Consider the following 26,748-nt stretch of genomic DNA (forward strand, 5'->3'; position numbering starts at 1 on the left):
AATGAATCAGCTAGTGTGATAAGATGGAACTATGTTCCAATACAAGGTGTCAGCAGAACTTCCTAGTGTCTGCTAGTACCATGTGGTACTGGTTTTGCAGGCATGAGAGATGTAATATTGAAAGGATCATGAAGTCTTCTTCCATAGTTTCAAAGACTTTGGGGACCAACCAGCATGTGGCATGGATAAAGTTCCTGAAAGAAGGTCCTGAGAAACCATTGAGTGAAGCTGTGAGGGTGAACCAAACGTTGTAGTGGAGGTTTAAAATATTGGAGATACCAGAATCATGAGCCATCTGCCAAGGAAAGCTGTAGGTATGCTATGAAGCCTACCTAAGACAGAGGCTATATATACTGCAGAAGACAGGGCTAGAGGAATGGGGTACAGTCACTTTCATCACAAGCCCCAGATGGCAGACATGAAGCTGTAGGATTCAGTTAGACTAAATACATTTTGCACCAAGTAATGTCCATGGGATGAGTGGGGTAGCCAGAAGCAGAATGTTGTGGTTTGAATGTGAAATGTCCCCTATAGGCTCACATGTCTGAATACAGGACTCAAGAAGATACAGGCAGAGAGACAAAGGGGAAGTGGAGATATGAAAGAAAGGGGGAAGAAAATAAGAAAGGAAGGAAAGAGAAGAAAGGAGAGATGAAAACTGATGGGAGAAATGGGGGAGGGACAGAAAAGGGCAGTTAGAAAAGAAGGGAAGATAGAAAGAAAGGAAAGGGAAAAAGAAGAAATTGGGTAAAGGAAGGGACATTGGGGAAGGGAAGGGAAGGGAAGGGAAGGGAGGGGAGGGGAGGGGAGGGGAGGGGAGGGGAGGGGAGGGGAGGGGAGGGGAGGGGAGGGGAGGGGAGGGGAGGGGAGGGGAGGGAAGGGAAGGGAAGGGAAGGGAAGGGAAGGGAAGGGAAGGGAAGGGAAGGGGGACAGAGAAAGGGGAGAAAGACAGACAAGTTTTATAGAAAGATCTTAAGGGTGTTATCTGTATAAAACAAGTTAGTATACCCAGGAGCAATAGGAAGTTGCTAAGTTAAATTTATTATAATTTATTATATTTGACTTACTACTAAGACAAATGATCACTAAGTTAAAACAAATTAAAATTTTGCTTAATAAAACTGCATTGTAAACTATACTACTTACATTTTTCTTATACATTTTAGCTGATATAATAAGATAGAGAAATTCCAGCATACAAATTAAAGGAGTATAAAAAACATGACAAGTTCTTTCTTAAGAAACAAAGTATAGGATTAAAAGGATGGCTTAGCAGTTAGAGAGTATGCACTGCTCTTCCAGAGGACCTGACTTCAACTGTCTTCAGCACCTGATTCCAGCACCCACATCAAGTGTCTCACAAGTACCTCTAACTCAGGTTCCAGGGAGATTCAGAGTCTGTGGCTCCTGCAAGCACCTGCACTCCTGTATGTGCTCATACACACACACACACAAATAAACATTTTGAAAGAAGGGGAAGAATGAACTTCATTTATTAGAAAATGTAGATCTATCTATGGTATAACTCTTGAAGAAAATCTTCTTAATCCTCACCTGGTTCTGTTTTAACGTGGACACTAGCTTTTGCAATGTAATATTTTCTTCTTCCAGTTCTGTATAGTCCTGAAGGAGTCTGGTCTCCCGGAATTTATATTCTCGGATTTCATCTTTCATTCGTATTCTCTGTAGCTCCACCATCTCATTGTTCTGAAACAACAACATAAGCAATCAGTATAAAACTTACTTACTCTAGATTTCAGAAAATGTAGAAAAGAAACCCTGGTTGTTAGATAACAGAAAAGATTTCCTGTATTTAAATTGGCACTGCCTTTTTAGATGACAATTTAATAATATCTATCAAAATTTCTAAAGAAATCTGACATTTAGCTGGGTGGTGGCGGCGCATGCCTTTAATTCCAGCACTCGGGAGGCAGAGGCAGGTGGATCTTCGTGAGTTCGAGGCCAGCCTGGTCTACAAGAGCTAGTTCCAGGACAGGCACCAAAAACTACAGAGAAACCCTGTCTCGAAAAACAAGAAAAAAAAAAAGAAAGAAAGAAAGAGAAAAATAAAAGAAATCTGACATTTAAAAATTATTCTTTTCTGTTTTTATTGAGCTATACATTTTCCCACCCCCCCTCCATTCCTCCCCTCCCTCTTCCTACCCTCTCCCATGACCCCCACACTCCCAATTTACTCAGGAGACAATGTCGTTTTTTTTTTCCCTCTTATGTAAATCCATGTATGTCTCTCTTAAGGTCCTCTTTGCTTCCTAGATTCTCTGGTGTTGTGGACTGAAAATTATTCTTAAAAACATTTTCAAAGAAATAAATAAAAATCTAAATAAATTCCTATTTATTCACACAAAGAATGGAAAATAGACTAAATTTTTGCTATTTGGAGTCACAGTGAAATAAATTACTTTACTCTGAATTACAAAATCATTTGAAATGATGATAAATACAATCAGAGGGAACTTTGAAGTCTTAAAGTGGAAATCTAGCTACAATGTTTTATTAAATGTAAAAATAAGCAGTGGACTAGTATGCACAGTAGAATCTCATTATGTGTCAAAATTAAGAGAGTGGACTGAAGAAATGGCTCAGTGGTTAAGAGCACTTGCTGTTCTTGTGAGGATCTGAGTGGATTCCCTGGGTCCACATGGCAGCTTACAAAGCATCTGTACCTCCAGTGCAGCGCATCCCTTCCCTTCTTCCATCTATCTACACAGGCACCAGCCATGCACTCAGTGCACTTTCATACACGCTGAGAAAACACTCAAACACATAAAATAAAAACAAATATTTTTAAAGTAAAGATGTAGTGGCATTTCAACTGTATTTTAATAAATAAAGACCGCTTGAAGATCTGAGAGTAAAACAATTCCACTGGTCAATGTCACAGACCAGGTTTTGGTAACACACACCTTTAATCCCAGTACCCACAACATTGCACCTTTAATCACAATGACATGCACCTTTAATTCCAAGAGCCACACTAGTTGCCAAAGAAATTGTGTGGTGCATGCCTTTAATCCCAGCCCTAGAGAGGAATATAAAATGGGGGGAGAGGGATGACAGACAGCTTTTCTGAGATTCCTGAAGGCTGGATTGCCATTTTTGGACTGAAGTCGAGGTAGGAGCCAGTGGCTGACTGTTTTGCTTTTTGGATCTTTAGGTTGAACCCCAATTTCTCTCTATGAGAATTTTTATTCATTATTATAAATTTTTATAATTTTTATTAATTATTATAAATTTTATTAATTATGCTTCATAAAGACTTCTATTTAAATAAATAAATAAATAAATAAATAAATAAAGGGGACTTGGTATTGTGGTGCACATCTGGATTTCCAGAAACTGGAGTGTAGAGCAAAAAAGATGTGGGGCTCATGGACAGACTGGTTATACTCAAAAACCTCTCTCAAAAACCAAAACAACAAAAAGGAATAAAATTAAAAAAAGAATACATGTGTACATGCACACACAAACAAACTTCACTTTCATGATATAAATATATCTGTGAAAATTTTCGCCAAACTGTCAAAAGTGATTATTTAGCAGGGTTAAGGTTAGGCAGATCATCTCAATAAGCAAAGAGTCTATTACTTTAATTTTATAACTTAGAACAAAACAAATATTCTCTACAAAATTCTCCATTGTTTAAAAACCCTTTTGGTGACTTCCACTCCACGTATATTTATACTTTATTCCCTTTCCATCTCTGTAGAAAATAATGCATTAAATATTTAACCATGCTAATTTATGACTGATAAGACATATCGCTTAATTATGATATAGATAATGAGTGAGGGAGAAACACATCTTTGTGTTCATAGCTTGAGAGATAAACAGGAATCCTGAAATAAAAGGAGGTTTAGGAAATCGCGTTAAAACTACACTTTTTTTTTCTCCTAGGCCCCTCAGAACCTTTAAAATATCAATGTTCATTGAGCTTGTGTATATTGACACTCTGTTAGAGCAAAATGCAATATGTACCACTTCCTAAATGCATTTGACCATAAGATCTTTACCTTTTTCAAGGAATATTTTAAACAATTTACAGACCAAATCATTGGAAACGAGAGCACCACATAAGCAGAGAAGCGTGACTTCCAGCTAGTGAGGCCCTACACAGAGGGGCTGACAAGAGCAAACCCTGCCCTCCTACAGCCTGGGGATCAGAGGCAGCCAGATCATTACCACATCCCACAAGTCCTACAAATGACATATGTCACAATTCACAGATCACATATTAACTAGGCCCACCCACTCTTTTATGAAATTCTCCATCTGAACATTTCTCTAAAAGCATACACTGGACTTTTCCAAGCACCTTTCGCCCAGCCCAAACCACAGAGCAAATAGTCTTTCAAGCAAACTTCATAATACAAAGGTAACTTTACTTACTCCTTCCTCCCTATCCACCTAAGGAGCCCTAAAAACAAAACAACTAAACAAAATAAAAAACCTTGCCTTCTGGGGAGTTGGGGTAGTGTTGGTGAGGCACTGAGGCTTAACTTCGGACTTCTACCATGAAGTTAGGGTCGTGAAGGAGAATTTCTGGAAAGAAGCTGTGTCTGCAAAGACTGGCTGCTTGAAACTGCACTGATGTTGAGAGTTCGGAATACTGCAAGTGCAGAGGCTAACTACCCACCTTATCTTGGGCTACCTTCAAGACCATCAGCAGCTATTCCTTGCCCACATGTAGAGTGGAAGAACTAACACCTGTGGCTAATAGATTAAAAAGATAGAAAGAAAACCTTTGAAATCTGGTGTAGGAGGGTCTTCTGTCTATGTGTTACTTTCATTGGTCAAATAAAGAAACTGCCTTAGCCTTTTGACAGGACAGCAGCTTAAATAGGTAGAGTAGACTGAACAGAATGCTGGGAGAAAGAAAGCAAAGTCAGGCAGACCCCATACCTTTGAACTAGCAGACCACTAGCATCCACAAACCCAAAAGCTAAGAATGTCATCAGACATCATTTGAGGCCTAAAAAAGATTCCTCCACCTTGCTGCAACCACCTTTCTGATGTCCCCACCAATGTAATTTAAACGTGTCTTGATTGATGACTTTCTTTGGTCTGCAAAACTATAAAAACTTCATAAAACCACTTCCACATTGAAACATGGAATTTGGAATAACCTAAGTCTAGTTCCTAGGGCATGATTATTCACAATGGCTCCAGAATAAACTATCTCTTATTACCTTTAAGATGAAAACTGTGTTTAGTATTTCAAAAGTCTCTGATGACACAACGTGGGACTCTGAAAATGATCCATTTTTCATCAAAGGAATGACCTGAATGAGAGTCAATAATCTGCCAGAAACTATTGAGTCCAAGCTTCTTGGTGTTATTTGCTCAGATGGGTTGTTAGCTCTTTCTGTGGCTCTTGGACCACTCTTGCTTTAGTTAACAATCTACTTATTTATTCTGAGCTAATAAATTAAGGATCCTAATAGGACATATGCTTTTTTAGTCTACTTTCAAAACTCTTGGTTTAAGGTATTTAGTTCATTTGTTTGCTTTGAAATCACTTTAGTCTAGAAACTAAGTTAGGTTTGGTTTGTTACATTGAGATCTTGAAAGGCATTTTGAATTTTGTTCAAGATTGGAACTTCAAAGGCTATTTGTTTTCTGTTTTGTCTTGGTTGTCTTTGTCTTCAAAATATTTTGATTTATTATCTTTTGAGATTTGTCTCTTGACACATAAAATTTGGGGTAACCTTTATCTGTGTTAACAGACCATGATCACTCAAAATGGCTCCAGAATAGATTATCTTTTATTCTCGTTAAGATGAGAGCTGTGTTTCTTTGTGTGCATGTCATTGAGGCTAATAAACCTCTTTCCCAAAGTGACTTAGCCTCTCTCTCTCTCTCTCTCTCTCTCTCTCTCTCTCTCTCTCTCTCTCTCTCTCTCCCTCCCTCCCTCTTCCTCTCCTTCCCTCTTCTTGACCTACTTAAAAACAGGGTGGATGAGGTAAACCACAAAGCTAGCCAACCATGATTTAAATAATGACATAAAATTAAAATGTAAAAAGTTTAGACAAGATAATCAGGTCCTGTGAAGGAGTTCAGGACATGCCATATTTACATCTTGAATCCCATCATGGGGGAGGTGGAAACAGGAACAAAATGGCTGGATAGAAAGAGGAATATAAAGGGGAAGAGACAGGAACTCAATGGAGTGTGCAGTGTGAGGTTTGGTGGAAATATAGTGCAATCTAGGCAGTCTGAAGATCATTCCTTCAGTCTGAGCATTAGCAGAGTTAAAAGGTCTCTTCAGTGGCTTACTGCACTGTTTCTCTGGTCTTCACCTTTAACCCCTATCTCTGGGTTTTTATTATTTGTGCTACACCTATCTCTCAGTGACAATGTAGATTAGTGTTAGAATAATTTCCTAGCATTTTCAGGGTCTTAGGTTCAATCCCAGTAACACACACGTGCATGCACACGCACGTGCACACACACACTCACACACACACAAAGGTAGATGGAAAGAGGAAGAAAAGGAGGAAAGGAATGAAGGAGGGAGGAAGGAAGAAAGGAATACATGGTAGCTCCAACTTCAATATGTATTGAAAATATAGCCACTTTCACTACCTTCACTTGTCATCCTGGTTTTAACCACAATCTTCTCACATCTGGATAAGCTATTTATCACTTTAAACTTGAGAATTCACTCCAACAAATTTATGTCACTCTTGCTCAGTGCCTTCCAGTGACTCTCCAGCTAATGCAAACACCTATGAATCCAGCTCCATAGCATCCAACACTGTCTTCTAGACTTCACAGGTACTTGCACACACATGGTACACATAATTCATGTAGGCAAACACACACACATAATTTAATAAAATAAACCTTTTTAAATGTTCTTAAACCAGACATCAAAAGCATTCTTTTTTTGTCTCTCTTTCTCTATCTCTTTCTCTGTCTGTCTTTATCTCTCCTTTGTCTCTCTCTTTCCCTCTCTCTCTCTCTCCCTTTCCTCATCTCCTTCTGAATTGGATCTAAGGCACTGCACATGCTAAGCAAGTGTTGTACCACTGAGCTGTATGGTACCCATACCACATAATAAATTGGGGTTTTTTTATACATTAGACTTCATCACAATGAAAATTATTTTACTCTGTATGATAGTTTGGATGTGGTTTGTTTCTCAAGGACATGTGTTGGGAAATTGGTCTTCCATGTGACAGTTTTAGGAAGGGGGAGACACTTAAGTGATGGACATAAAAGGTGATTCTTAGGTTAATTGGAGGTGTGCCCTCAGAACGGATTGTGGGACCAAAATACCTCTGGCTTCCTGTTTGATGATGTAAACTCTCTCTCTTATAGAAATTCCTATCACCTCTGCAAGATCTTTACCAGAGCTGAGCTGACATGCCCTTGAATCTCCAGAACTATAACCTATTTTTCTTTTCTTTACAAAATAACCTATCTAGAGTACTTCATTATAGTATCAAAACACAGTATTTCATGCTGGCAAATGATTGTTTTATTTAACTTTTTATGTTCACGAATGTTTTGCCTGCATGTATGTATGCATACCACGAATATGCCTGGTGCCACAGAGGCCAGAAGAGGGTACTGGAACTGAAGTTAGAGATGATTGCTAGTCATCATGTGGGTTCTGGGAATCAAAACCATGTCCTCTAGGAGAGTAGCCAAGCTATCAAACTCTGAGCCATATGCCCAACCCCCAAAGAGATGTTTTTAAGTAAATGAAAAGACAAGTTGCACAGTGGGTGAAAATGTTTGCAAATCATATATCTGATAAAGAACTTATACCCAAAATACATACAGAATTTTCAACTTTAACTTAAAGAAAAAAATCAAATAAAGTAGGTAAGAGTCTTGAACAGACACTAAATAGTATACATGATGGGCAAATAAGCAAAAGAAAAATATCCAATGTTATCATCCATCGAGAAAGTTAAAATCACAAAAACTATTATATCACTACCTATTAGAATATATATAATGAAAAAATACTGACAATATTGAATACTGGAAAGGATACAGGGAAACAGATTCTCTTATATAAAACTTTAATAGTAATATAAAATGTAGTCATTGTTATTCAGATGAGCTCTCACTCTTCTGAGAGAAATAAAATCATGTGCTGACTTATTTTCTTTCCTACGGCTGTGACAAAATATCCTTACAAGCGGAACATATGGGAAGAAAAGTTTGTTTTTATTTATTGTTCAAAGGTACAGTCCATCAATGTGACAAGAGCTTGGAGCAGCTCACATCACATACACAATCAGGAAGCAGGGAATGATGAACCTTGTGTTCAGCTCATTTTGTCCTATTTATACAGCAGACTTCCAGTCTAAAGCAAGGTGCTACCCTTATGGATGAGTCTTCTCATCTCAATTAACTCAGTCAAGATAGTCTACAATATGCCCATCACCCAATCTATTCTAGAGGTCAAATTGACAATTATAATTAAATATCATTTATGATCATGAAAAATATAAATATACATGAATATGTACAGTAGCTTTATTCATAGCCACCAAAACCTGGAGAAACAAAAAGCTCACAAACAGGGCAAGTAATTAAGCAAATTGTAATATGTCAATACAGTAGAATAATACCAGTTATAAAAAGGAACAAACTTGCTGTTGATATATACAATTTAGATGAATCTCAAAGGCATTATGAAAAATTATACAAAAAAGGATTCAATCTCAAAAAGTGCAAACTAAATGATCTTCTTGAAAAGGAAAAAAACTATAGTCAAAGAGGACAGATCATTTGTTTTTAAAGGCATCTGCCTAGCTTACTACAGACATTACAGATATTGAATGGATAAACAAATGAAAAATTGAAACCAAAGGATTAAAACTGAATTGAATGTACAAGGAGAATACATAGGTCCAATGGTTTGTATCTTAAAGGATCGTCAACAAAGGTAAATATAATCAGTGGAAACTTCTTTTTTTAACACATTGTAAACAGATGTCACAAATCAATGCTAAAAAGAATGGCCAGGGTGCTGACCCAAGACCACATCATGTGAGAGACTGCCAATGGCTTTAGATATGCACATTCTGAGGAAATTTTAAGACAGTTTTGCCAAAATAGTTCTTGGGAATAGGCTAACTCTGTCCAGACAAATATAAAACTAAGAAACTAGATTCAGAAACTAGGAATACAGCTGGTGAAACGCAAAGAACCTTCTTCATTTAACCACAGAGTAACAATTAGAGTGGCCAGACACTAGCAAGAGTCTTGGGAGGGAGGCAAGAGATACAAAATGAGAACTATTTTCAAACCTTTATTTCACCAGGCATTTAAAAAGGGGTTGTTTGTTAGTATTATCATCTCCTTGCTGAAAAGAAAGACCTTACCCTATACGATGAGCCATGTGTTAAAGAGTTGGTCTCTAGCCTGGCACTATTGGGAGGTAGCAGAAACTTTAAGAAGTAGGATATTGTGGGATACTTCCAGTCTGAGAAGCCTGTCCTTAAATGGAACAGTGGAGCCCCAGCCTTTCTCCTTTGTTCTCTTTTGTTTAAGGATTGTAGTGAGTTCTAGTTTGTTCTGCCATACGTTCTCTACCATGATGTACTGTCTCACGCAAAAACAACAGGACCTTTTGATCATGAACTAAAATCCCCAAAATTCAAGTCAAAATAAACCCTTTATCTTTGTAAGATGACTCTCTCAAGTATTTATTACAGCAACTAGAAAGCTGACTGACAAAGGAAACGAACACAACTTGCCCAGACTACGTTGTTGGTAGGTGGTACAGCAGATATTTGAGTCCAGGGATGGACAATTCCTAAAACATGTTCTTTTAGTTCAACTTAATTTTTTTTTGTTTTTGGTTTTTCGAGACAGGGTTTCTCTGTAGCTTTGGAGCCTGTCCTGGAACTAGCTCTTGTAGACCAGGCTGGCCTCGAACTCATAGAGATCCACTTGCCTCTGCCTCCCGAGCGCTGGGATTAAAGGCGTGTACCACCATTGCCCAGCTTAGTTTAACTTAATTTTTTAAGACTCAATAAAAATTATTTCTAAAATAATCTGTTTATGTCAAGCACTGTCCTGAAGCTGTAAATACCAGAATTAGTAACAAATAAAACATACTCTTTTACTTGAAAAAAACTTGTTAATTTATTACATATTCTGTAGAATGCCATAAGTATCTAATAAAGATACATCCTTTAGTGAGGTCAAAGAATTATTGTCCTGGGAAGAGTCATTACCAAATTACTACTAAGGTGCCTTCTCGATCTATGGCTCTATGGGTATGGACTCCTTGCACTGGAACAGATGTAGATATGATAGATTACTGGAAGATGAGGCACTGATATATTATAAAATTTAATTATATATTCTAGAGAAGGGAAAATGAAATTCTAATGTGGCTTTAAAAACATAGGGATAAGGCAGCATTTGAAAAACAACTGTCATATCCTATTAGAACCATAATAAAGTCCCAACAAACTAGAAATCCTAGCCCTGCTGTTACTTCAGAAAACCATAGATTTGAAAGGTTGTAAAGAAAAAAAGTCTCATAGTTCTGGAGGAAGTCTAAATAAAATTAAGGCACCACCATGGATGATATCTAGTAAGAACTACTTTCTGTTTCCAAGGTGGAGCCCTTTTCTAAGTAGATTTACTTTATTTTTAGGTATATTTATGCATGTTGGTCTGTATATGGATATGCGTATGTGAGAGTAGGTGCCCTCAGAGAGAGTTGGATCTGGAGTGCCAGCTGGTTATAAGCCACCTGAAGTGGGTTCTGGGAATCAAATGTGAGTCCTCTCCAAGACTGATGTGTGTCCTTGACCATTAAGCTATTTCTCCAGCTCAAGATGCAACCTTCTTGCTGTGTTTTCTAGAGGGAAGGGCTGCTGCTTTAATATAGCTAAGGAGATTAAAATATCTTATCAAGGTCCTTTTATCCCATTCTTGAGCTCTTTTTTACTCAAGACTTCATCATCTCTTCAAGGACCTTCCTCTTAATACAATGATATTAATGATTAAGTTTTAATATATGAATTTGAGGGAGACTTATTCAGACATTAACAGCTATGGTACTGTAATGGTTTCTCTTGAATCTCAACTTATCAGAATGCTGAATATCTTAGGAGAAAAAAGTCATGATGTTACAGTAAAGGCATTTCCAGAGAATTTAAAACAAAGTAGGAAGATCCACCATGAATGTGAGTAACAACATCCACAAATGAATAAAGCCAGCCCCACCCTCTTCCTTATGTAGATACAATGTGGCCAGGCACCTTCCCATGATAGACTGAACCTTCAAGCTCTTAGCCAAATCCTCTCTTCTTAAATTGATTTTTACAGGTATTTTGTTACAGAAGCAATAAAAGTAACTAATACATAAAATTAGTGAAAAGTACTGGGGCTCTTGCTAAATCTGACCATGTGGTTCTTAGGCTTCTGGAAATGGTTTGGGAAAGAACTGTGCAAGAGTTTAAAGAGGCAACCTAGAGAAGCTGTGACTTGCATGTAGAGGTCAAAGGACAATTTTTCAGTCAGTTCTCTACTTAAACCTTTACATGGTTCCAGAAATTGAACTCAGATTGTAAGGTTTGTGTAGTAAACCCTTTTACACACTGAGACATCTTACTAGCCCAAAAGTTTAATTATCTAATTTTATAGTTTAAGCAATGTAGATGTGGGGTTAATTTAGTACAAAACAGGTGTTCTATAATAATCTTTAAATGAATCTATTTAGGTTATACTCAATATGTTAGACCTAAAAGAGGAGATAGAAACATGAAATTCAAACTTATTTACCAATGCTCTACTTAGATACTACATAAATTCACCCACCTCTGTGTTTTTATCAAAGTGATGCTGGTCAAAATAAAATGGGAATTTGACTTACAGCACTCATTATGTAGCATTACCTCCAATTTGATTAAAATTATCTACTATCAAGCCAGGTGGTGGTAGCACATGCCTTTAATCCCAGCACTTGGAATACAGAGGCAGGTGGATCTCTCTGAGTTCAAAGCCAGCCTGGTCTACACAGAGGGTTCCAGGAGAACCAGGGCTGTTACACAAAGAAACCCTGTCTCGAAAAAACAAAAAACAAAACAAAACAAAGCAAAACATAAAAAAAAAACACATACACAGGATTATCTGTTATCTCCTAATTGGTTTCTGGATTTAAGCAATAATTTTTTCTTTATATTCTCTCTACTTTCAAAAATATTTTAAATAGTTTAACATTAAAGATGCATATACATTAAGGTTAATAAAAAATTTTAAGGGGTCAGTGGGATGGCAGGTATACTTGACACCAAGCCTGAAAATCAGAGTTGATACCTAGGTCACTCTTGAGGTAGAAAGAGAACCTATTCCTGAAAGTTTTCTCTGACCTCCAGTGTAGAACAAGTGTATGTGCACAAACACACACACACACATGGCATAAATAAATGCTAAAAGTTAATAAAAATAAAAACTTGTTTAAAGTGTAAAGGGAATTATATGAAAATCTAGACATTTTTACAGTTAAGCATAAGACAGAAGATTTTTAATAACCAAAACAGAAATAGAAATATACAGTGATTCCTTCTGTTTACCTTAAATCACAACTAAAAGGCTTTCAAAATGATAAACTGAAGATATATGTCTAATATTTTTTCTTCTTTTCTTGTTTTTTTTATTTATTTGTGCTGTTTTATTTGGGGTTTGTTTCTTTCTTTTGATTTGTCTTTGAGGCAAAGTCTTACAACATAGCCCAGGCTGGTCTGGGAAGCTCCCCAGATGCAGTTATCACAGGTGCGCACCATCACACTTGGCTAGCTAATGATTTTTTTAATGTACGAATTCAGACCTATATAATGAGTATTAACTTCAACAATGATTTATGAAGGAAGCACAAAGTTACTAATGATAACAGCACTTGTTTATTATGGGCCAGGAATATAGCAATATAACATTTTTTTAAAAAAACCTTACACATAAATGAACATAATACTAAAACTGGTAGCAGAGTTGAGACCAGAATACTATTTTCCTAAAACTTAATTCAACAATTTTCCCATTGTGGTGCCCTACAATTATATTTAGATGAGGTTTGTAACACACATGCATGTATACATAAAGTCACAGTTCACATGCAACACCTAAGTGTATATACTTTTATCGGTATCAGTAATACTATGGAAACAAGATTAATCCTTTTATTAAATAAATACAATAATGTTAATTCAATTGTTACATTCACACGGCATCTATCAAACTAAGGACTTGCCAAACTTTGTTTATCCTTATCTGTGATGGTTGATTTTGATTGTTAACTTAATTGTAGTAAAAACACATAGGGAAGTGTCCCTGTGGGGGAATTTCTAAAGAGAAAGAGATCCTGAAAGACAACTCTAAAGGGAATTGGCCTGTTTACCTCCTTCAGTTCCTGCACAACAGCTGTGAGCCTCTCATTTTCTGCCTGGACATTTGTGACCACAGCCCGGCTCTGCTTCAGTTCATTCTGCATCTCCAAGATCTTGTTTAGATAATAAGCTTCCTTGGATGCAGACTCCTGTAGAAGTGTTTCCTCCCGAGTCTCTCCATCCTCAGCCACTTTACGATGGATAGAGAAGGATTGCCCAAATGCCTGCAGAGAATTTGGAAAAAGAAAGAGTGAAAAATGAAAAACAACTCATGATTTTTGAACAGCATTAGGCAGATGCTTTATACTGCTTTGTGTATAAGAAAAGCTATTCTGATGATAAAAGGGCTGAGAAAGAAATCAGAGAAACATCACCCTTCACAATAGCCACAAATATAAAATATCTCAGAGTAACTCTAAACAAATAATTGGAAGACCTGTATGACAAGAACTTTAAATCTTTGAAGAAAGAAATTGAAGAAAACACCAGAAAGTGGAAAGATCTCCCATGCTCTTGGGTAGGTAGAATTAACACAGTAAAAATTAACATAGTAAAAATAAAAGCAATCTACAGATTCAATGCAATGCCCAGCAAAATTTTTCACAGACCTCGAAAGAACGGTACTCAACTTCATATAGAAGAGAAAAAAAAATCCTGTACAATAAAAGAACTTCTGGAGGCATCACAATTTCTGTAGTCTACTACAGAGCTACAGTACTGAAAACAGCCTAGTATTGGAATAAGAAGAGACAGGAGGACCAATGGAACCAAATCAAAGACCCAGATACTAATCCATACACCTTCGAACACCTGATTTTTGACAAAGAAGCAAAAAATATCAAATAAAAAAAGAGAAAGCATATATAACAAATGGTGTTGGCATAACTGGATATCAACATGTAGAAGAATAAAAATAGAGCCATATCTATCACCATGCACAAAACTCAAGTCCAAATGGATCAAAGACCTCAACATAAAGCCAGCCACACTGAACCTTAAAGAAGAGAAAGTAGAAAGTACACTTGAATGCATTGGCACAGGAGACCACTTCCTAAATATAACACAGCAGCACAGACACTGAGAGAAACAATTAATAAATGGGATCTCCTGAAACTGAAAAGCTTCTGTAAGGCAAAGGGCACAGTCAACAAGACAAAATGACAGACTACAGAATGGGAAAAGATCTTCATTAACTGCACATCAGACAGAGGTCTGATCTCCAAAACATACAAACAACTCAAGAAATTGATCATCAAAAGAACAAATAATCCAATAAAAAAAATTCAGTGCAGACCTAAACAGAGAACTCTCAACAGAGGAATCTAAAATGTCTGAAAGACACTTAAGGAAAAGTTCAACATCCTTTGTCATCAGAGAAATGTAAATCAAAACAACTCTGAGATTCCATTTTACACCTGTAAGAATGGCCAAGGTCAAAAACACTGACGACAACTTATGCTGGAGAGGTTGTGGGGTAAAGGGAACACTTCTGCAGTGCTGGTGGGAATGCAAGCTGGTACAGCCCCTTTGGATGTCAGTGTTGTGATTTCTTCAAAAATTAGGAAACAACCTTCCTCAAGACCCAGTAATACCACTTTTGGGTATATATCCAAAGGATGCTCAATTGTGTCACAAGGATATGTGCTCAACTTTATCCATAGCAGCTTTGTTTGTCATAGCCAGAACATGGAAACAACCTAAATGCTCCTTGAAGAAAGAATGGATAAGGAAAATGTGGTACATTTATACAATGGAGTACTACACAGCAGAAAAAAATAGCAACATCTTAGATTTTGCAGGCAAATGGATGGAACTAGACAACATCATTTTGAGTGAGGTAACCCAGATCCAGAAAGACAATTATCATATGTACTTACTCATAAGTGGTTTTTAAAGATAAAGCAAAGAAAGCCAGCCTACAAATCACAATCCCAGAGAATTTAGACAATGAGGACACTAAGAGAGACATACATAGATCTAATCTTCATGGGAAGTAGAAAAAGAGTAAATTGGGAGCATGGGGACCTTAAGAGAGGGTTGAAGGGGAGGGAAGAGGCAGGGAGGGGAACAGAGAAAAATGTAAAGCTCAACAAAAATCAATTAAAAAGACATTTAAAGAAGAAACGCTACTCTGAAATACTTCTAGGTACAAAAAATAAAATAATAAAGTCCATTTACTGACAAGAAATAATGTCACTACTGCATCCCTAGGATTACCAGGCCATGGTGACTGGTATCATTCATGAGCATCATAGCTGGGTAGCACTGTTAGTTGCTTCCTGTCTTTGGAAGATTGCATGGTATTTTCTGATACCATGAAATCTAGTCCTCAGGGAGGAGGATTTCAAATAAGATCCAAATCAGAGGTCTCTGAGATCTGTGCCTGAAGTGCCTTGTTTCCTGGAGAAAGTATTGTCAGCCCAGACGGGAAATTTTCACTTAAACTATATATGTATATTTATACAAAGACTTAGGTATATTACAGGAACTTTTAGTTAACTAGTTAATAGTATGAGTCCTTATGACTTTTTCAGACAGTCTTACTGTTATTTTACCTTTCTTTTGTTATTGTTCTTCCCACTGCCTATTTAGAGCCTCCCACGTTTTCCATTTCCTCTGTCTGGCCCCTTGTCCTCTTTCTACTGTTACCCCACTCTGCACCTTGGCAATGGTGTCTTTTTACTTTCTTGATTTCTGCAGTTACTCCAAGATATGTGTGTAACATGAGTGGGCCTGCTAGTTTGTGATTTCTGTTCTCCCACCTGGTACCCCACAACCATTTAGCCCCAAAGAAAAATCACACTAAGGTCTCTATAAGTTATAAAGCTGATTGGCCCATTAGGTCAGGCTACTTATTAGCTCTTATAACTTATGTTATCCCATTATCCTTATCTATGTTAGCCACACGACTCAGTACCTTTCTTAGCTGGGCAGGTTACATCCTGTCTCCTCGGTGGTCTGCGCAGGAGTGGCAGAGGGAGCTTCCTGTTTCCCAGAATTCTCCTGTTCTCATTGCATCACTTCTACTTCCTGTCTGGTTTTCCTACCTATACTTCCTGCCTGGCCAATCTGCATTTATTTAAAACATGATTGACAGATTACAGACAATTCTCCCGCACCATATGTACTTATATCTGAAGATTTGGAGCTAGAGAACATGTGACATTTGTCTTTCTGAGTATGGGTTACCTCTTACAGTATGGTCTTTCCTAGTTCCATCCATTTACCTGAAAAGTTCACATTTTCATTTTTCTTTACAGCTGAATAGTATCCCATAGTGTATATGTAACATATTTTCATTGCCCATTCTTCAGTTGAAGGACATTTAAGTTGTCTCCATTTCCTAGTTATTGTCAATAGAACAATGGTTGAGCAAGTATCTGTGAAGTAGAATATCAAGTACTTTGGGCATAAACCAGGGAAAGGTATAGGTGAGTCAAATGTTAAGTTTATTTTTAGCTTTTTGATAATGCTCCAGAGTGGCTGGGCCACTTTGTAGTTCCAGCTACAAGGAATAAGGGTTCTCTTTTCTATACATCCTCTGCAGCATCGTTGTCCATTCTTTTGTTGATATTTGTTATTCTGACAGGGATAAGATGAAATCTTAGGGTTGTTTTGATTTGTATTTCACTAATTGTTAGAGATGAACAATTTCCAAGGCATTTCTTAGCCTTTAATTTTTCTGTATCTTTTTTGAACCATCTATTCTGGTCTCAGGCTCATTTTTTTTTTAAATGGGTCATTTGTTTTCTTTATTTAAAGGTGGTTTTTGTTTGTTTGCTTGCTTGCTTGCTTTTGTTATTGTAATTTAGCCCTTTGGGGTTTTTTTAGTTCTTTACACATTCTGTATGTTCTCAGACATATAGCTGACAAAGATCCTTTCCCATTCTTGGGCTTCCTCTTCACTTCATCGACTGTTTCTTTAACTGTGCAGAAGCTTTTTAGTTTTAGGAAGTAGAGCTTTATCAACTGTTGATCGTAATTCTTGGGAAAATGGACTCCAATTTAGAAAGTTTTTCCTATACCTATATCATGTAGGGTATTGCCTATATTTTATTATAGCTGTTTCAGTGTTTAGGGTTTCTCAATTAGGTCTTTGATGTGTTTGCTTTAATCTCCCATCAATCCCAGTTGGGTTTCCAGGACATAGACACATAGGCCACAGACATGCAGCTAACAAAAATTTATCTAATCTATGCTTAAAGCTTTATATTAAAACCACTTTCTGGTTTTAATGCAGAACGTTCCCAATTGGCTCATGTGTTTGAAAACTTGGTCCCTAGTGAGTGGCATTGTTTGGAAAAGTTATGGAATTTTTTTGTTAAGTAGGATCTCATTAGTGCAAATGTCATCTCTGAAGCATGAAATTTTCTATGTTCTTGCCTGAGTCTTCTCTGCTTCCTGATTCTGCAGAGATATAACAAGCAGTGGCCTCAAGTTCTGGTCAATACCAAAAGGCACCACCATGCCTTCTTTCACTTAAAGAACATCTCCTCAAACAGAAAAGCTAGAATAAACCCTTCCTTCCTGAAGTTGTTTCCATTGGGTATTATTCACATCTACGAAGAAAGTAACTATTACAAACACTAAACACATTTAATGAGTTGAAGATTGTATCCTAAACTTTATATATAACAATGAAAATAAAATTTGAAAGAGAACTTTTCCCACAATTCACTTATTTGTAAAATTTCACACACACACACACAAAGTCCAAGCTTCTTCACCTTGCTCCTCTAGAAGGTCTAAGTTCCTTTGCTATTTTGAAACAAATTGTCACTTGGTATTTAGAAAGGATGGAAGGCGATTACCTTCCATATGACATCTTATTTATCATCAGTATTCAAAGTCATAGAGTAGCAAGAAAACAGTGTACCATGAACTAAAACTAATACATATTTTCTCCTTGCAAAGTACTGTATTAAAGTTCATCAAAGACACACATTTCACAGCATACTAAAATGTCAGTTTTCTTCAGCAGTCCTACAGCAGCATCAATACTATGATTTTTAAACTACTATCAAAAAGTTAAAGGACATATAAAACAGAAAAATAAAATTAGCCATCCTGCAGCACAATGTTAACAATGTATAAGCATTGTTAACAAGTTTGGGCCCAGCCTGGGCCACAGAGCAAAACCTTGTGCCATTAGTTACTTAATTTCCAATATTGGTGCTTTTGATCTTAATCATTCTGACTGGTGTAAGATGGTATCTCCGTCATTTTGATTTGTATTTCCCTGATGGCTAAGGATGTTGAACATTTCCTTAAGTGTCTTTCAGCCATTTGAGATTCTTCTGTTGAGAATTCTCTGTTTAGACCTGTACCCCATTTTTAATTGGATCATTTGTAATTTTGATGGCCTTGCCCTGTAGTCTTAAACGTCACCATAGAACTTTCATCCAGCAACTGATGGAGGCAGGGACAGAGACCCATAGTGGAGCACTGGGCTGAGCTCCCAAAGTCCAGATGAAGAGTGGGAGGAGTGAGACTATGAGCAAAGAGGTCAAAACCATGATGGGAACACCCACTGAAACAGCTTACCTGAGCTAATGGGAGCTCACCAACTCTAACAGGACAGAGCAGGAACAGCACAGGACCAAGCTAGACCCTCTAAATGTGGTTGACAGTTGTACAGCTGGGGCAGACTGCGCGGCCACTGGTAGTGGCACCAGGAATTTCTCCCTGCTGCTGGCTGGTACTGGCATTTTGGAACCTATTCTCTCTGGATGGACACCTTGCTCAGCCTGGATATAGTGGGGAGGACCTTGGTCCTTCCTCAGAGCAATGTGCCTTGCCCTCTCTGGGGAGTGGATAGGGAGTGGAATGGGGGAAAGGTGGAGGGAACGGGACGAGGGGAGGGAGGGGGAACTGTGATATGTTAAGTGTAAAAAGGTAGTTTGTTTTCTTTTTAAAAATAAATAAAAATGTAAGGAAAAAAGAAAAAACACTGACCAAAAGCTATGATTAATTATAAATTGTCTTTAATTCTGTAGTTTCAACTTTTTTATTTCCTCAAATCAATTTCTAAAACTTTTATGAGTCTGTATACTACAAGTCTCCTATGTCAATAAAATTTTTTAAACATAGTTCCAGACAGTGGAGACTTCTTGCAAGGAGCCTCATCCTTACAAGAGAATTATCTCCTCAGAACATAAATTTATATATAAGAAAAATAAATAAAACTACCACACAACTTACACACAGTAACACAGACCCAAAGTTCCACCTACTCAAAAATTGAGGGAGGAAAATCCCTTGAGTCAAAGAATGTAACCTAGAATGAGCATCATAGCGAGATCTATAAAATTTTAACCTTACAAAAGGAACCATATCAAGTGTGCCACACACAAAAAAAAAATCAAAAGGGCACAATCAGCATTTACCACTGCTTTCCTTTCTGATACTTTGGCATTAATTCAGTTTCACATTGGTAAATAATTAAAAGCAACTGCATTGAGAGACTTGGTAAATAGACTGCATATTAGAGCAATCACATTGCACATTAAAGATATATATACAGGTCAGCAGATTACTTCTCAATAATCAGATGTACAGACACTGCTCAATCATGTTTTGTTACTGAATTTATGAGTTGTATATAAATATGGAGAAATTTTAATTGCACTAAAATCACATAAATCAGTGTTTTCCTGTTAGAACAAGTAAATTCTACTTTAAAACAACAGTTGCTTAAAAAAATCTAATTATATTTTAAAACCTAGTTATGAAAAATTACATTTTGACAGAATCTATAACTTAGCTAAATTTTAAAATGTACTGAAAATGCAATCTTTCATATATACTGTTATGATAATCACCTGCCTTGTTGCATTAATATACATAAAAATAAATGTCTTTTGATAATTTCCAATGGTTATATATGTTAATAAGACAAAAATCAATATCAAGATTAAGCTATTAATATTTTGTCAGAATTAGTATACACCATGACATTAAACACAACAAATTAGTACAAAGTAACAATTTATTTGAAGTATATTGCTTTCTGTAATCAAAATCATATACATCAAATCATATATATTTAATAGAACATGTTACCCTACACAAATGGAAAATTTTAGTTTAATATTTCTATACAAATAAGGCTGCTAATTTTTGTATTAAAAAAATAGGAGAGGGTCTGGAGACTTGATGGCTCAGCAGTTAAGGACATTTGTTCTTATGGAGGACCCAGGTTCGATTCCTGCTGGTAGTCATGACAGAGAAGTAGCAATCAGCAATAGAATTTATGGAGTCCAATCCACCAAATAGCAAAGCTGCAAAGACTAAACAAAGCTCCAGCAGGATTGTCTCTGAAATGCCCCCTTGCTTTTGCTGTGCCTCTTCCTGCTTGCTGCTGCCATGTTCCTGCTGTATTTGGCATGGTATGATTACTATGTGAAAGGATCCCATTTTATCTAATATAATGTGATTGTTTTATGGGAAAATCCCAGTGTTCACTGGGTGATTTACTTACAGATCATACTGAAAATGATTCTTATAAAAGCAATTGGTGTGGGAGAACTGTCTGTATTCTGTCAATATTTTAATAAAACGCTGATTGGCCAGGCAGGCAGTATAGGTGGGAAAGCCAGACAGGAAGTAGGGGTGGAGCAAAGAGACTGGGAGTATTCTGGGAAGCAGGAAGCTTCCAGTTCTGCCCAGACCACCGGAGAGGAAAGATGTAACTTGCCCAGCTGAGAAAGGTACGGAGCCATGTGGCTAATGTAGATAAGGATAATGGGGTAACATTAGTTATAAGAGTTAACAAGAAGCCTGACCTAATGGGCCAATCAGCTTCATAACTTATAGAGATCTCTGTGTGGTTGATTTTCTTTGGGATATGCCGGCTGTGGGGTACTGGGCGGGACAGATACCCCAACAAGCCGGCCCCCATGCTACAAGCAATGGTGATTAGTTAGATCTGTGATTTAATACAACTTTGTGAATTGGCCTAACAGATACAGATGGTTAGGACAGTTAGTAAAGACTAGGAAAATGGTTTAGGTTATTCTGCCAATTGCTCCAAAAAGAAATATAAAAAGGGCAAAAATAAACTAGAAGTCACCTTCCCCTTTGTTAGATGTGAGATTTGCCGAGGATGGAAAATAAGAAGAAGGAAGTTTCATGCATTATAGACCCATGAGGTCTGCCTGTGGAAAAAACAGGCAGATGATTAAAGAAAGCAATTATGTCCTACACCTAAGGTTAGGTCTGAGTTCCTTTGTCATGTAGCTTACAAAATTTATCACAGGCCTCAGTATGCACCTTGAAAAAACAAAGTTGTGAAAGAAAATCAAATGACCCTATTATGTGTAAAGAAAAACTGGCTGTTAACTAGACCACTTGAGTAAAGTTTTATAGGAATCTACTTCACTGAAATTCCAAACAGTTGCCTGCCAGTACAAAAATAACTGGCTAAAATATACTTAGATTGCTTAAAACCTTGTTGATCAATTATAAAAGAGTCATTGTTTTGGGGGTGAAGATGTTATGGTGGGAAAATTAATACAAAGGAAAATATTTAACTCTTTGTGGGCTTCTAAGAGAAGCATGTAACTTTTGATCACAATGTAATTTCTCCTGTGTAAAGATTTTAATTTGTTTTTGCAAAATATGTAACTTGTGGTTGTGAGGTAATCTTTTCTTACAAAGAAATTTTTGTCTTAGGAGGTATAAAAGGGATAAGAGAAAAATAAGAGAAGAAGAAAGAGAACAACAGGGTAGAAGAACAGAACATAGTAGAACAAGCAGCAGAAAGAGAATAATAAAATGAAGAATTAAGCTTTGCCCCTCAGGTAAAGTCCCCATGTGTGTCTTTCTGTCTAGTAGGTCAGCAACTCCATGCTTCCTCTCCAGTTTCTCTGACCTGAGAATAGTTGGTTCTCTTGGTGGGTTGGTGGCTCACAACCATTGATAACTCCAACTCCAGGGGATACAATACCCTCTTCTGACATGGGCATCAATTTAGCATATGGTGCACAGAAAGAAAAGCAAGCAAAACATCATACACATGAAACAAAAGAAATAAATCTAAAAAAAATAAGTAGAATATTTTATAAATACTTCTTTAGTAACTTTGTACATTTCTTAAAATGATAAAAGTATTCCTAAAGTCCATTTTTGTTCCACTGTAAAAAATAGAAATCTAATTTAAGGGTAAAATGGGCTGAAATATCTTTACTTTTACTCACTCTTCTAGAGTTACAGCAAAATTGAGAAATAAAACTTTAATGCCAACAAGGAAAGTTTAGAGACCAATTGCAACAAACTGTTAAAAGTCAGGACAGAAAGTAAGCTGAGGAAGTGAAGTTCCTCATTGAATTATACTACTGTAAGAGTGAATGAGATAATACAATTTCGTTATCGATTAACACTTGTTTTGTTATTGATATAATATTTACAATTGTGTAATCTTTGAATGATGGACAACTACCTAAAGGAAAAAGAGCAGGCTCCATTTCAGACTCTTCTAGGGAACCGTGTACTTTCAGAACTAGAATAACTTGCCTAGAAAATCCTCTGCAGAAGACATGAAGACACCCAAGGAAGAACATTTTTAGAAATCTAACAAAGTAAAAACATGAAGCAAAAAGTCAAAATACATAATTGTAAGTATGCTATATACCTAGTACCTACTGGAGGCATTTGCTACCCTTTAGATATAAGGTTGCATGCAGTTAAGATTCCTCAGAGGCCTAAGAGAGAAAGACATCCATCATGAGCATGACAGAAAAGCAGAAACAGAAAAAAACACCTTATGTATGTAATTTTCAAAGTCCAGGCAGGATATCCACTCAGTTCCTGGAGGGGACAATAAAGATTCAGACACAGAAGTCTGTATCTATACTTAACAGAATTTGCCACCTCATAAAAGGCATGAATGAGTAAATGAGACTCAGGTCTGAGAGTGAGCTGTAATTAAGGAAAGCTGTGCTTCTTTATCTAGTGTAAAAAGAAGTTCTCCACTTTAAAGGTTTCTCAGAACTAGGTGTGGAGGCACATACCTGTTATCTCAGCACTTGGAAAACTTAGTTAAGAGCACAGTGAGACTATCTCAAAAACAAAAGTAAAATAAACACTCTCTACTGTATTCCAGAGATATTAATTACCTCATCCAATAGTATTATCATTCTGAAAAGTATTTTGCTTATCATCCCAATTTTAATAAAATTAACACACTGGAAAACAAGAAAGCAAAAGTTTAAATTCTTCAAGTATTCAACCTAATCATATCATCAGATTTTAAGCACTGGATAGAAAGAAAAACTATTTACCTCGAGTGTACACTGTCTATTTTAAGAGGGAATCACTATATTTTTGTCAGTTTCAACTTTAGTTAATACTGAATTATAAATATATCATAATATAAAATTTCTATTTGTAATGTGAAATTCATCTAGAAATTGATTTTGCAATTTATTTAAAATATGAGTATGATCTTGGAATTTTTTCTGGTGGAACTGGCATCCAGGCTTGATGTAAGGGGGTTTCTCCACAGAAATGCTTTCTTATTTGATATGTATGTAGTCTCGTTTCTATAGAGAAGCAGGCAGATGGCTGTCGTGGTTCCCTGCAGGCTTTACAGAAGGCAAGGAAAAACATCCACAGAGAGACAAGAATGATTTTATTAGAACCGGCTCTGAAACAGAACTTCTAGAGTCTGGTCCAGATCATTTTATTTTAGGAATGTTTCAGCACAGCACAATTTTTTTTGGGGGGGGGACATTTCTGATAACAATTAATTCTGTCCCAAGTACACAACAATTTAAAAATGTTTACATTGAGATTCACTACAAAGTACATCTGGCTTCTTTCACAAAGATGAGTACTGTTGATTCAGAGATAGTGCCCAAGATTTAGGATCTAGGGAGACTGAGTGAGGCAATCCACAAAGCCTGTGGATTGGGCTGACCCTAAGATAACACAGAAGTCACTTAGGCTATTGTAAAGTACAAGTGATATAACTCAAAAGGATGAGTTTTATGGCCTCGAAGTAATGCTCAAGATTTAGGTGGAAAGGGTCTGAAATAAGTAAAAACAAATTCTGAGAGATATGGGCAGTCTATCTCATCAGACAGCAGAGGATTACTAGGTTGTAAAACTATATCATGCTCGGCATTCCAGGAAGAACGAGACCAGCTACACATCTCATTTCATTAAAGAAATAAGCTGTATGTTTAACTTTCCTGGCTTCTGGAGTGTTTATTTATGTGCACAAGACCTTTTCGCTCTCTACAGATGGATTTACACAGAAAACGGCTAAGTGAAATCTCTTCGTTGCAGGGAACAAGCCCTCTATGAAAAAGTATATCCCTACAGATTTATTTATGTTTCAAGGACCTTTACAAAATTATGAAAAACATTGTGTCCTTTTGTTAATATTTTACATCTCCCACATATGACCCACATTATATAGAAAAAAAAGCCAGGTGTGTTGGCTTTTTAATCCTAGCACTCAGGAGGAAGAAACAGGTAGATCTTTGTGATTTCAGTGTCAGCCTGGTCTACATATCAGGTCCCAGGCCAATCAGGACTACACAGTGAGACTCTGTCGAAGAGAGAGGTGGGGGATGAAGAAAAAGCAAAGAAAAGAAGCGTACACACAAACACACACCCTAAGACCTAGGGACCATCAGAGAAGAGGGAACAGTGAGATGTTAAGGACTGGAGTTAAACACTATCTTCTAGACATGACAGAGCTGCTACACTCCTGAGCAAGCAGCAGCTGGGTTTGTTGTAACAGGTACAAGATAAACGATGGAGGGGGCATGCTCACAAGTCCCAATCCCCAGCTAAGGAATTATTTATTAATAGTTGGTAGTTTCTAGGGGAGCGAGAGTCAGTTTTCTTGAAGGGTGTGGCCATGCTCCAGTAGATGGCGCTGCAGTCATGAATACATGGACAACACAAATCAAAATTGGTGAATATTTTTTTAAAAGGACACAAAGATGAGGGAGAAGACAGGAGGTAGATCTAGAAGAAATTAGGGTGAGGAGTGCTGGGGAAATATGAACAATATACATTGCATATGAAATTTTCAAAAAATAAAAACATTATTTAAAACTTGTCAATCTTGGAAGGAGGATAAGTAACAACAAATAAAATATGACATATGAAAATGTAAAGAAAGGGGGTGAGTATAACAGGTCCTCAGATCTTAGTGGGTCCCAGACCTTAGCACAGTTGACCCCATGAGGAAAGTGTCTTAGGCCATAAAACACAGCAAAATAGTAACACCTGCCAGTGATGTGGGAGGTCCTTCTGGCTATGTGTTGCTCTTATTGGTTAATGAATAAAGAAACTGCCTTGGCTTGTTAGTAGGGCAGAAAGTAGGTAGTTGGAGAAAACTAAATGGCATGCTGGGAGAAAGGAGGCAGAGTCAGAGAGACACCATGAAGCCACCATCGCTGGAGACAGATGTGCAGAAACTTTGCTGGTAGGCCACGACCTCGTGGTGATATACAGATTACTAGAAATGGGTTAAACTAAAATGTAAGAGTTAGCCAATAAGAAGGAAGGCGACAGACAAGGGGATAACGGTCTCTTGATGTGAGAAAATTTGTAAAATAAATCATTTCTGAAGAATTTATTTATTCAATCAATATTTATTGCAGGTAAATGCAAAACCCTGCAAGTTCTCAGGAAATTTTAGGTAAATACATCTCATAACTATACACATTTAAATAACTTTTCTGAGAGGAAAACTACAGCAAAGCCTATAACAAAGAACTTCTATGACAGCATATAGGAAACAATGAACAATCCAAAGAAAAAATGTGATGATGCTTTTATTTATACCATAAACAAGATTAAAATATGTTCAGAATGTGAAGGACAAGTAGACTGGACTTTTGTTTTCCATTTTCATATGAAAATAGTCTCTGAGATTGTTGGTTAAGAGACCATTTGTTTGAAAAATAATTCCAGAAGAATTATTTACTCAATCAATATTTATTCAATCAATATTTATTGCAAATCAATATGTAAAACTATTCATGTTCTTAGGAAAATTTATATAAATACATCTGATAAATGTGTATATATTATATATATATATATATATATGCATGTGTGTGTACACTCCGGATGAGTGTGAACAAGGAGCTCCTGATGGAAGCACCATAAAAGAAGAGAGTACTGGTCTGTGTATGTAAACCTGAAGTGACAAAGAAAAGCATCAAAATCTTGCTCTGCATGGAAATAATGTATGAGTCACTGCTTAAGATCCTACTTTATAATATGACTACAGTTTCAAAGCTACAGCAATGGCATACTTCCAGTTCCCACCACATGCTCACTATAGTACAGCTCTGTCTCTGAGACCCAACTTGACAAGGCTGCTTCTCCCTAAAACACT

General features: G+C 36.9%; 1 protein-coding gene across 6 annotated transcripts in view; it reads right to left on the reverse strand.

Moving 5' to 3' along the window:
* The window catches only part of Bicd1 (BICD cargo adaptor 1), a 148,794-nt gene that overhangs the window by 60,705 nt on the left and 61,341 nt on the right, over nucleotides 1-26,748 (reverse strand). For all 6 annotated transcript variants that reach the window (XM_085687421.2, XM_085687420.2, XM_085687423.2 and 3 more), the window contains exons 2-3: nucleotides 13,397-13,609; nucleotides 1,555-1,707 (exon numbers count right to left, since the gene is read on the reverse strand). In XM_085687421.2, the coding sequence (XP_085543547.2) occupies nucleotides 1,555-1,707; nucleotides 13,397-13,609 (366 nt within the window). The remainder of the gene's footprint in view (nucleotides 1-1,554; nucleotides 1,708-13,396; nucleotides 13,610-26,748) is intronic.

This window comes from Myodes glareolus, chromosome 3 (assembly GCF_982192425.1).
Source record: "Myodes glareolus chromosome 3, mMyoGla1.1, whole genome shotgun sequence".
Lineage (NCBI taxonomy): Eukaryota > Metazoa > Chordata > Mammalia > Rodentia > Cricetidae > Myodes > Myodes glareolus.